Below are 12,632 nucleotides of genomic sequence, written 5' to 3' on the forward strand. Positions count from 1 at the left end.
CGCCGCCGCATCGCCACGCTACGCCATCCACACAGGAACCGTCACCTCGCCGCCGCTGCCGCCGCCGCTGTCTTCAGCCGTCTTCAGCCACCACGCCAGGCAGGGGTGCCCCCCACCCTACTAAGGGTGGGTACCCATTTATCTACTTGCAATTAAGTTGCTTTCGAATCGCTGGGTAGGCGAGAGCTGGGAGTAGGGTCGAGAGCTCACCTCGACCGCGGTGGTACTCAAACAGCCATAGTGGCTGCTCGAACGTTGTTACAAAGCAGGCATTAACTGCCTGCGCCACCGCTCCCTCGGTCGAAGGAACTGAGTGGGAGGCGGCTCTCTCCCCCACTCCAGGCATATGCAGTACGTGCCTGCTCCCTGGAGTGGGAAGAGAGCCCGCCAAAAGACTTTCTGAGGTAAAGCTCTACAAGTTTCTCCGATCGAGGTCATGCACAGGCACCCAACCCTTGTGTGGTACTGCACAGATGACCACTCGAAGATCATCAGTTACAGGTAAGCAACCTGTTTTTCTTTGGGCTTTGGCTTTTTTCTTTAGCTGCAGCAAACTGTCAAGCTAAATTGTCAAAGAACTGAAATTAATCATAACTGAAAGAACTGCAGCTGTTTGCCATGATCACTGCCTTTCAATACTCTGTGATGATTTATCAGTTTTTATTATGTCAGGTTTAGACATTTTGTTTTGTGTTCATATTATTTTTGTTTTTCACTATGGTCTTTTACTGATGCAGTCCTTAAATACATCTAAAAATCCACAAACAAAATGTTCTGTTGTGGTTGCTGAAACCCCTATCTAACTTTGAACTAAGAGTGCTGGTGGGCTTTAGTATGTGTTTTGTTGTTTAATAGAAATACTCTGTGTTTATATAGAACTTTCTGAGCATTCAGAGCATTTTGTATACTTAGGCTCAGCAAGCCTTACAACAGTCCTGCATATTTGGCAACATTATTATCCCCCCATGGCAGAGGAGTGGGGTGAATTTATAGAGGGTGATTTGACTGACCGAGACCACTGCATGACTGAGACGATATTTGAACCAGGGACTTTCTGGATTACTGCTCAGGTTTTCAGCCACTATACTTAAGTGGTTCATATCAATTTGTTTGCATTGATTGTCATGGTCATGGCCACTTTTATTACTGGGAATGTTGTAACATTGACACATCAACTGCCTATTTCACTGAACTATAAAGAAGTAAAACTAACCATACACCCAAGAGGAATGTTAGAGAATACTCAAAATTGTGTAAGGTTATAACGGGGAAGGGAGGGGAGAGAAAGTGGATAGAGAACTTCCACCCTCCCCCATAATACTACATCTTGTGTTCACATGGTGAAACTGATGGGTACTAGGTTCAGAAAGGGGGAGGAAGGAAAGTATTTCATGTAATTAACTCACTGCATTCACTGACACAAGATGTGGTGATGGCCACTAACTTAGACATCTTTAAAAGATTTCACTGACACAAGATGTGGTGATGGCCATCTTTAAAAGGAGATCCAACGATTTCATGGAGAACAGATCTATCAATGGCTTTTAGCCATGACGGCTTAATGGAATTTCCATGTTTAGAGCATAGCTATGAATATCAGTTGCTTTTGGTCACAGCAGTGCGGGACTCTTGTATTCACTGCCCTGTTTATTGGCCTCTCAGAAGCATCAGATTGGCTGCTGTGGAAAAGGGGGATCCGGGCTTGTTGGTATCCATAAGTATGTAAAAGTGCTTCACTTTCTCATTGTAATAGCTTAAAGAAACACTGGACCCAGCTCTGGAACCCATTCTTTTGAAGCAGACTTTTATTTCCGGTGGGAGAATGCTCATTCGCCTTGGAGACTCGGACATAGATTACGACAGGAATTTTAGGTTCTACATGACAACCAAAATGCCAAATCCACACTACTTGCCTGAGGTATGACTGTCACTTTGAAATTGATCTCAACACAGCCAGATAAGTGGTTACTTAGAGTTTTAAAGACGATGTGCTGTGACTAGTTCTCAAATGATTTCTCACCTTCCCAAAGTCATATCAAGCGTACCTCCATCTCTCTCTCTCTCTTGGTGATAGAGACTTTTCATTAGTGAGAGAGAATGTTATCTTTTTGGACATTTTCTCAAATGCGCACAAATATATCGTGGCTACATACCAAAGTGAAAGTAATTTGGGACCTTACCAAGATACCATTAAGTAGACGGACAACTTTATTCGTTGATATGTGTCAGTATTTCCTCGTGGCATCCAAGCAAATCTGAGAGATTTTGACTTTCTGTGAGCTAGAGAGCTTTGCAGCTAACGGGGGGGATTGGAATCTGACAGTGCAATTCTAAACAGAGTGACACCCTTCTAAGTGTGTTGAAGTCAGTGGGATTAGAAGGGAATCAATCTTCTTGGGATTGCAGAGCAGCCAGTTTCCTTTATTCAAGTGAAACAGTCTAGCCACTGAAGCTACCCATGGATGCTGCCGAAAACAGAACCCCTATTTGCGGCCTTCCTTTTTCTCTGCAGTGTGGAACGCTTGCCTTGTTGTGACCTCATCATGCATTTTCCAGCAGGACTAAATGATGGCTTGGATCCACCAGAGATTTCCACGGGCAGAAATGGGAATTCCCTACCCTCTCACCACGGGCAGAAATGGGAATTCCCTACCCTCTCACCACAGGCAGAAATGGGAATTCCCTACCCTCTCAATGCTGCTCCTGGGGGGGGGGGAACAGGTTTCGCGGGAACAGCTTGTGAGGGTTGGCAGACTGTAGCAGGAAAGGGGATTTGGCGAAACTCTCCTTCCCTTTCCCAATTTAAGAAATCCCTCCCCTGGATCCAAGCCTATGACTTGGGGTGGGGCAGAAAAATGCACAACAGGGTGAGGTTTGATGCAAAATTGCTGTTCTTGCTACCATCTCCATAGAGTGATTTGATTGTGTGACTGGGGCCTCCTGATTTAACAATTTAAAAAGCAAAAAATGTATTTACCGTTCCTGGCCCTGTCAAGACACAGAAATAAGTCGCGGCACAGTTGCTATATGACTGTTCGAAAATTAATGAGCAGCACAGCTCCGCTGCTGAAATTTGTCAGAGCATTGTCAGTTCTCCTGATTGTCAAGCCTCATCAGAGGCTGTTAGCTTGGTTGGTTTTTGCAATGAACTGAGAAATACAGGAGTAGGTCTCAACCTAGCTGCTCTGCGGGATCCAGATGTATTTTCAAAGCTTTTCAACCACACCACTCCTCTAAATACTAGTATAATTTTTTCAAGCATGATTTCAGTTTTGCCTTTTTTAATGTTGTAAAACGTATTTATTCAATAACAACAACAGCAATAATAAGGTGCTTTTAGGAGCGCGGTGTGTTTTCCCCTCTCTTAACTTCAAGTGTACTTAAATGCAGTGTTCCCTCTAAGCTGAGTTAGTGTGAGCTAGCTCACAGTTTTTTAGCCTCCGGCTCACAGATTCTGCTCTTAGCTCAGGAAGGAGGGCTCCAGAGCAAACTAATTTATGCAGTAGCCAAATCGCCCGCTCACAACTTTAATGCCAGTAGCTCACAAAGTAGACTATTTGCTCACAAGATTCCATAGCTTAGAGGGAACATTGCAAATGTGTCTGAAAATTTAAGAAGAGAGACTTGGAATATCATTCCTCCCAGAAATCTAGATGGATATGGGCAACTGAAGGCTAAGCCCTTAACAATGGCTCAGTACTGATTTTGGCATGGTGCCAGTCTAGCTAGTTGGTATCCTCTGCTCTTTCAACAAAAAAAAAAAAAAAAAAAAAAAAAAAAAGGATCCAACTCCACGGAGCATAACAACCTCAGTGGGCTTGATACTGATACCCACCCATGGCCAGCAAACATGGAGGGGCATGCCGGTGAAGTCCCCAGACCAGTCATATGTAGAAGCAGCCAGCCAACAAATGCTGACACTGGCACGCCTCCCTGATACCATCCTGTCCCACCTGCACAGAACAGAACAAGAAAAGCCACATAGGAAGTGCAGCACCTTCCTCTTTAGGGAGGACCATGCTGTGCCCAGTAGGAGTCTTGTAACTCCCACTCTCTGGGGAGTTCTGCTGATGGGGGTGTGGATTCCCTCCTGCAAGGACGTGCCCTTTTGGATAGGTAGGTGAACAGGGAAGAAATCGTGGACATTCCATCGATATCGCCCAGACACCCACACAGCTCACCCCCACAGAAAGTCCAGGGCCTTTTCCACAGATTCCAGGGGATAATAATGCCTCAAAGAACCATTTTTTTAAAGGAGGGACGGCCTGGGGATATTAAGACTAGGACTGTGACAACACGCTCGTTGCAAGAAGTTCCTGTTCTCTTCTTAATAGCTCACTGGGGAAATGTGCTCATGGGGGGAGGAATTGGAAGTGAGGGGCTGGTATCCCTCCAAGGATGGGAATAAGGCAGAGCTCACCTTTGGCCAGCTTATCAGCGGCTCTCTCTCTCCCCTACTTTCATGTGCGTTCACACTAGCATGACGTTGTGTCACCATCACATACTGGGCAGTATCCTGCAACCCCATGCATCAAATGCCCCATTTTCCTGAAATCCTCTGTTTTTGCAGCCCCTTCCAACCACTGGAAAGATCATTCCCAGGATCTTGGAACTGCACGGAGTGACAGCTGCGTGGGTTGGTGGGGGAGCTGGACTGAGGAGAACCAGGGGGTGAAATTGCTCCTCCTTCCCCCTTGTGCAAGCACAGCTCCACTGAGGGAAAAAGGGGCCCACCCAGTGCATCCTCTTGTCCCTCCTCGCTCCAGCCCACCAACCCTTATGGCTGTGCCCTTGTACAGATCCTGCAGTTCCATAAGTTATCTGGGGGTTGGAAAGAGCTGTAGGAAAGTAGGGGACCATGTGAAAACTCCATGTTCCTATTACACAGAGGGCAGAACGCTGCCTGAATTTCTGCCAGCTTGTCTCCAGAGAGAGACCACTCTGCACTGTGCATCCTACCCTGTGTTGTGTATGTGAGAGATGCTGCTAGCAACTGTTGAGCCAATGCATAGTAGATACATGTTGAGAGGAGGCAGTAGGGAGCATTCACAAAGTGTGAAGCAGGAGATGATGATAACGATGATACTCACTTATAATCCACCTTTCTCACTGGGACTCAGGATTACAAATACGATTAAAAAAAACCCCTTTCAGTCAATCAGGAATCAGATTATAAACTCTGATAACGTTGGAATCCAACAGCAGAGATTCCTAGTAAGACAAAATAATGCAGTTGGACTGGGGTTGTAGAATGGGGAAAGGCAGACAAGAACAGTGCATGCAAATATGTATCTGGGTTAAGGCAACAGGACAATCAGAGCAGGAAAAACTTTTTCCCGTAATAAGAAGTCACCTCCTGAGCTGATCTATTACACCACATTTTTGCTCCCTCTACAAGGATGCCTTCCTGAAACATTCTTGTTCTGTGCATTTTGCTTATCTATGCGGGGTGCATTGTCCTTGCATCCCCAGTCAGAGGAGTGAAGGCTCAGTGAATGTGTCCTGGGTTCCATGTGAGGGTTCTGAAAGTAGCGGTGTTGCAATATTTATGCTCCTCCTTAAATGTTAGCAGCACAAAATGCTTCCTTTGTTTATGCAGACTGCCTTTACTCAAAGGCCTCCTTCTCCAATTCCCCCACCCCGAGCATCTTCTGAGTCTGCTCTGCGTGAGACTAGAAAGTTGTAGCTTGTACCAAAGCAGCATCACCAGCTCTGGATTTAGAACCGTGTAGTGGCTGTAGAGTGCCACACCAGCTTGCCTCTGAGTTTGTCCGGCACATAGAATCATAGAATCATAGAATGTTAGAGTTGGAAGGGACCTTGCAGGTCATCTAGTCCAACCCCCTGCACTCTGCAGGAGCATAGTCAAAAGATAGCCCTACATACCTGCAACATACCCAAAAGATGGTCGTCCAGCCTCCGCTTGAAAACGTCCAGCGAAGTGGCCTACACTTGCCATCCTAAGCAGTTTACAGACTGGCTTTAGGGTTTCAGTGTTAATTTGGGGGTGTTGACAACTCAAATGCCTTCCAATGGCGCTAAAATGCATAACTGAACTTTGAAATATATGCTAATAGAAACATTATATTGTTAGACTATAAGCTGTTTTTTTCTCTCTCATCATCTGCTGCAGGTGTGTATCAAAGTTACAATTATCAATTTCACTGTTACCGTATCTGGCTTGGAAGATCAATTGCTAAGGTTTGTTTGCTAAATTCACACTTCTCTTTTCATTGAGTTCAGCACAACATTGAAGTGCGGTGTTCTAATTGTAGTTATGGGGAGCACTTATCCAAAGCACAGAACATGTAATTGTATAGATTTTTGTACCTTTCTACCTGAGGAGGCAAAGTTTCTGAATTGCTGATTTTCTTCAAATCTCCATAGGTGCTGATTGCACTGTATTGCTTACATTAAAGACAGATGGCAAGTGCGCCAAGAGACTTCAGTGCATACATTAGGGGAAAACAGTGAGACATTCAGTACAAGTTGGTAGTATGAAGCGTAATCTGCTGCTCTGAACCTCTGGTTAAGTCAGTTCACTGTGTGTATACTGTTGGTGATATGGAACTTTGTAGATACAAGAAGTGGGACCCGTGATACTTGCGGTGGCGGGGGGGAGTATTCCCCACAGCTCCCGGCCTACAGAAGCAGGAGAAGCAGCAGCAGGTGAGCCCAGCCTTCTCCCTCCTCCCCCTCCTGACAGCGAGGCCTGAGTGGCTGACAGCCGCCGGCCCGCCAAGCTTTCTCCCTCCCCCCCCCCCGCAGCGGTGGCAAGGCCGGCCCGCCAAGTTTTCTCCCTCCTGAGCAGCAGTGGCGAGGCCTGAATGGCTCACAGCTGCTGGCCCGCCAAGCTTTGCCTCCCCCCCAGCGGCGGTGAGGAGGTCTGAGCAGCTCACAGCCGCCAGCTGGCCAAGCCTTCTCCCGCCCCCCCCCCAGTGGCAGCGAGGCAGTTCTCAGAGCATTCTCTGCGCATGCACGGGGAACGCTCTTTTACTTTTGGGGGGATTTAAGTATCCCCCCTATAGATTTTTATAGATTTCAGATTTTTCTGCACATCTGGGGATTGCCCCAAATGTGCAGGAAAATCTCTCTGTCCCCCAAGTGCCCCCGATGTGCGGATCTAGATATCTGCACGCAGGGGGCGCCTCGGCTATTAGATATATAGATGCCTGCTGGGTCTGCAGTCCTAATTTGTCGTCTTGAAGTAGTTTGTCTGTGAAATAAGTGATTGGAAGGAAGAACTCATACATGTGCATGAATTATTCTGATTTTATTTGCCTCCATGTAAAGGTTCAGGTATATGCAATGGCATTTGTTAATTTGCTTACTTAACATTTGAAGGGTATAAACAGTAAAATGCACAGTTTAATACTAGCACTTTCCTCATTGAGTGGTTTACAGAGAGCTTTAAAAAGAGCCAGGATAGGTAGCAATTGCGCTCCTTCCCCCTCTGTTTCTCTCTGTGTTTCTGCTTTTTCTCTCTGCTGCCTGCCTGAGGATAGTCTGGTTTGAGCTGCTCCAGAGCTAGGGACCGTATGATTGGAACCGTATGACTGGAACAGTGTTTTAAATAGTCTGAAACCAAAGAGTTTTGAAACATGCATGTCAATCTTCAGTTTTTCTGTACTACTGAGCCTGGCAGCGAAGAAAGGCATCCACCTAAGGAATCCTGCATTTTGATTTCTTGGGCTATTTCTGTCCCTATAATAAAATTGCTTTTGGTGAGAGTTCTGCTTTAAAGGATATTTTGTTTTGCATTCACATATTACGGAACTGCCTGCCTAGAGTGCTTGGTTACACACTTCCTAGGGAAAGGGCTTTGGCGCCCAGATCAGCACGGAACCTTGGCAGGAGCAATCAGGATAATCCTGAAAGCACTTCTTCCTCATTGCTGGTGTTTGGCTTCTGAGCAACCGGCTAGCTCTGACAGCTTGACAGTAGCGGTGGTGGTGGCGGTGGTGGGAATAATCACAGTCAGCTAAAATTACCCAAAAATGGTTGGGCTGTGATTTTATTTTTATTTTTGCTCCTGTGCCAAATGCATCCAGGTGATTAAGAGGAAATTAAAAAGTTGGGTAGGAAAACCCTTGTAATGTGTTGAAGGATTTGAGTGATTTCATAGTACTAAACTGAGTGACGCCCTTCTAAGATTATTGACTTCAGTGGAGTTAGGTGTAGCTCTGCTTTGGACTGCGGTGTTAAGGCCAGGTTAGACATGATAGCGTCCACTGGCACGGGGACGCCGCTGCCATTTTAATGTTATTTAAAAATGTTGCAAGGGCCTGATCCTGTTGGGGCCCACAGCACATTGGGCTGAGGCACTCTTGTCCCCCCTCGGCACCTTTTCAAGTGCCAAAATAGCTGTGGGGGTGTGGCCATTTCAGCACTCAAAAAGGCTCCCTCTAAGCTGTGGAGTCTTGTGAGCAAAAATTCTACTCTGTGAGCGACTGGCATTAAAGTTGAGAGCGAGCGATTTGGCTACTGCATAAACTAGTTTGCTCTGGAGCCCTCCTTCCTGAGCTAAGACAAAAATGTGTGAGCCGGAGGCTAAAAAACTGTGAGCTAACTCACACTAACTCAGCTTAGAGGGAATACTCAGTGCCCATCACACTAAGTGGCAGCAGTGTCCACAGGTTGGGCCCGTGGATGCCATCAAGTCTCCTTTGGGCCTGAGTCTCTCAGTAATATCTTACAGAAAGCTCCCCCCCCTTAATTATTCTAATACATTTCCCAAGCCAAATACCTATACTTTCTCTTCAACGATACCACAGTCAGCTCTCATAATACAGGGTGCAGTGCAGTCCTAAAGACACTTGCCTGGGAGTAAGCCACCTTGAATAGCATGAGACTGGCTTACTGAGTTCTGAGTTGACCTGCCCTCACAGTTTACAAAGGTCATGTCATGTACTTTAGTGCTAAGGCAAAACATTTAAACACTTTGATCATATGTGCATTCAAAAATTTTAAGAACTAAGACCCCAGGAGGAAAGTGGTCTGAGTTCTTTAAAAAATTACACATGATCCAAGTATTTAGATACATTTGTAAATTACAGAGTATTTTAAAGACATTGCTGTGTTCCCTGTTCACCTTAGGTCTAGCAAATGTATTAATCAAAGAAGGATTCTATGCTCTTTGAAGCCAGTCTCCTGTAAAAATCGTATCTGGCTTGCTTCAGCAATAGGATGAGGAATTAATACCCTGTTTTCTTACATATTTTAGTATGTCCTAAAACATCTTTTACTTCATATTTGATGACATTTCTTACATTGCTAGGATGACATGAAAGATTAAGATCCAAGGACCTTAATCGAAGATGGCTGGGAATCACTAGGTACATGCTGGTGCCTATTAAGACAGTAACATGTAATCCTAAAAATGTTTTCATGGGAGTAAGCCCCACTAAATAGATCTGAGTAGGGTTGTGAGTAGATCTGCTTAGGATGGTGCCGAAAAGGTATAGTACTGCATGTGATAATCCACCTTTGTTAACCATATGTTTTAACTTTTGATCTAGCGATGTTGTGCGCCTAGAGAGACCTGAGCTGGAGGAGCAAAGAACCCAGCTCATTGTGAGCATTAATTCTGATAAGAATCAGCTGAAAGCCATTGAAGACAAAATTCTGAAGATGCTTTTTACATCAGAGGGGAATATCCTGGACAAGGAAGAACTCATCAACACACTCCAAGAATCAAAGGCAGGGGGCTTTTAAAATACGTGTGTGTGCGTATGTGTGTGTGTATTTGTGACTCAAAATGAACTGCAGAATATGGGACTTGTGTGAAACACTGCACAGACGAAAGATTTTTAGACCTAGTTATATTTTTAAGGTGGGTTTTGACCCTTGTGGCATCAATGAAGGAAACAGGATGAGATGTACTAACACCTGTGCCATTTCAGGATTATGAATCTACATTATGCGTAATTTTGTGTGAATATTGTGAAATTTGCAGAGTAATTATTGCTATAAATGTTTTCGATCATAGTTGCCATATTGAATATTGTTCTCTGGATTTCAAGCCATAAACCACTTCCAATAATCCCATTTCAAGGGCCTTACTTTCCAATATTATTGTTATTGTTACTATTATTGTTGTTATATTGTTGTGATGATGATGATATTTATAAACCGCCCTCCCCCAGAGGTCTCAGAGCGGTGTACAACATAATTAAACATAAACAATTAAACAGCAAAAAAGGATCAATAAATAGTTAAAAACAGATAAAACAGTATAATTCTTTCAGATAAAATGATGGTGTACGTATAACTTCGCTCCCTCCACAGGGTGGATCACAGACTGGGAGTGGTATGGCCAGATGGAAACATGATAAGAAATTGTTGCTGTCCTCAACTGTAGGCCTAGTGGAACATCTCTGTTTTACATGCCTTGCGGAATTGAGCAAGGTCCCGCCGGGCACAAATGTTACTAGGTAGAGAGTTTCACCAGGCCAGGGCCGGGGCCAAAAACACCCCGGCCCTAGTTGAGGGCAGTCAGATGTCTTTTGAGCCAGGGATCACAAGTAGGTTTTGATCTTCCAAGCATAAAGCTCTTTGGGGGACATACCAGGAGAGGCAGTCCTGTAGGTATGTTGGTCCCTGACCATTAAGGTCTTTGAAGGTCAGAACCAGAACCTTTTTTTACATTACACTTCCATTTATATACCGCTCCTTCCCGAAGGCTCGGAGCAGTTTACAGAGACCTTTAAACATCCTAACTAGGGCCACAATGCAAGGGGAAGGTGAATGCCTACCAGGCACCCGAACCTTGAAGTGGATCCGGTACTCACCTTGGAGCCACTGCAGTTGGCGAAGCCCAGGTCGAATGTGTGCAGTCATTGGGATACCCGTAAGTACCCATGCCGCTTTGGACAAGCTATAATTTCCAGATCAGCCTCGAGGGTAGCCCTACATAGAGTGAATTACAATAATCCAGTCTTGAGGTGACCACTGCATGGATCAATGTGGCAAGGTCGGGGTTAGAGAGGTGGGGGGTAAGTTGCCTAACCTGGCGAAGTTGGGAAAATGCCATTCTGGCAACATGTGCTACCTGAGCCTCCGGGAGCACACTCAAGCTCTTGACGGTTGGCGCTGGTGTCAGCAGTGCACCGTCAAGAATTGGGAGTTGACACCCCAACCTTGGGTTGCTGCCTCCCAGCCACAGGACCTTTGATGGGTTTAATCTCAGTCGGCTCTGCCTCAACCATCCAGCCACAGCCTCCAGTCCCTCAGCCAGGTTACGGTAGGAGGGGTGGTAGCTGGCCGGCCATCCATCAACAGATATAGCTGGGAATGGTCAGCATACTGGTAACAGCCCAGCCCAAAACTCTGCGCCTGCATAGGAGAGAGGATTGCAGAAAATCACTGTGAATTAGCGTAATAGAATTACAATATCTCCTCTTACAGCTGTCTCCTCACCATGTATTTTTTTGCCACTTGTTCCAAAGAAGAAATGGAAACATGATTTCTCAGTTCTTTCACTCGTTACATTAGAGATTAAATCTGACTCAGAGTTAGTTTCCAGTGTCACTGAAAGTCCCAAATAGACTGCCCTGAGCATTGTGTGAAGTAAAAACAGCTCTTGGCAAAAGCTGGCTTTTAGTTTTAGGTAGTTTCAGCAAAGTGCTGAAGAAGCTCCAGAGAATGAATTACTCTTTCACTATTACTGACAATATTTCAGCCTTAAGAGATAAAAGAAGGCGATTTTGTGCACTAAGAGTAAGAATTCTGCTAAAGCAGCAATTAGAAACATAATCTCTTACTAAACTTTTCTGACTACATTTGAATTATAATATACCATGTATCTTTAAAACTGCAATAATTCAAGAGCTGCTCTTGAAAACCATATAAATCATAGAGGCTTTTGAGGGCTAAGATTTTTAATGTGACATGGCTTAGATTGGCAAATTTTTAACCTGTTGATCACTGCAGACCAATAAACGATGTGTGGATTTGGCTGAAGTTTAGTAATATCGAACAAGTTGCCCAGTGATACTTTTTAAATATATGGGTACTGTTTTTCCATATTCAGAGAAGTTATGAAGTCAGTGTTATTTTCTTGATCCTCTGAGGCAGAGCTGTTGCTTTTCCAGTATTTCTCATTAACCGCACTGTTATCACCATGTAATTTCATTGCCTGTATAAAATTCTTCCTACTTCATTTTGCCCATTTAGGTAAAATAGGTCGTTTTCTTATAAGTGCTAGTCCAGGGGTATGGAGCCAGATCTGCATATATTTTGCACTGGGGCTATCCAGTGACCAGGCGGCTCCAAAAAGACACAGGGTTATACTGCATGAGAGAGGGATCACAGGTCTCCATTCATCTTTAAAAGCTAAATTATAGCTGTGTGGTGGCCTGATTCAGATCAGGGCTACGTGGGGGATGGAGAGAGGGGGCTTAACTCTCTCATTTCCACATGGTTTCTCTCATTAGACTCAACCCACTGTGGCTGTGCATTAGCTCTTCAAAGGAAAAAGAAAGGAAGATGCCCATCTTTCTTCAAAGTACTGGTTTGGCTTTGCAGAATGGTGGAGGGTTGAAAAGATCGAAACCACTTCCCCCTATCTTATCAGGTTTGACACACACCCTCTGGGGGTCAGATCTTGGGGATTCCCCAAGGAATTCTGGAGG

The 12,632-nt window shown here is 44.9% G+C and overlaps 1 protein-coding gene across 1 annotated transcript in view; it reads left to right on the forward strand.

Annotated features, from left to right (window-relative positions):
- DNAH6 (dynein, axonemal, heavy chain 6) overlaps positions 1-12,632 on the forward strand; it is a 267,936-nt gene that overhangs the window by 157,119 nt on the left and 98,185 nt on the right. The window contains exons 54-56 of the mRNA XM_015423720.1: positions 1,754-1,918; positions 6,134-6,201; positions 9,519-9,699. Coding sequence (XP_015279206.1) covers positions 1,754-1,918; positions 6,134-6,201; positions 9,519-9,699 — 414 coding nt within the window. The remainder of the gene's footprint in view (positions 1-1,753; positions 1,919-6,133; positions 6,202-9,518; positions 9,700-12,632) is intronic.

The sequence above is a fragment of the Gekko japonicus genome, unplaced genomic scaffold (genome assembly GCF_001447785.1).
Source record: "Gekko japonicus isolate JY-2015 unplaced genomic scaffold, Gekko_japonicus_V1.1 scaffold48, whole genome shotgun sequence".
In the NCBI taxonomy this organism is placed as follows: Eukaryota; Metazoa; Chordata; class Lepidosauria; order Squamata; family Gekkonidae; genus Gekko; species Gekko japonicus.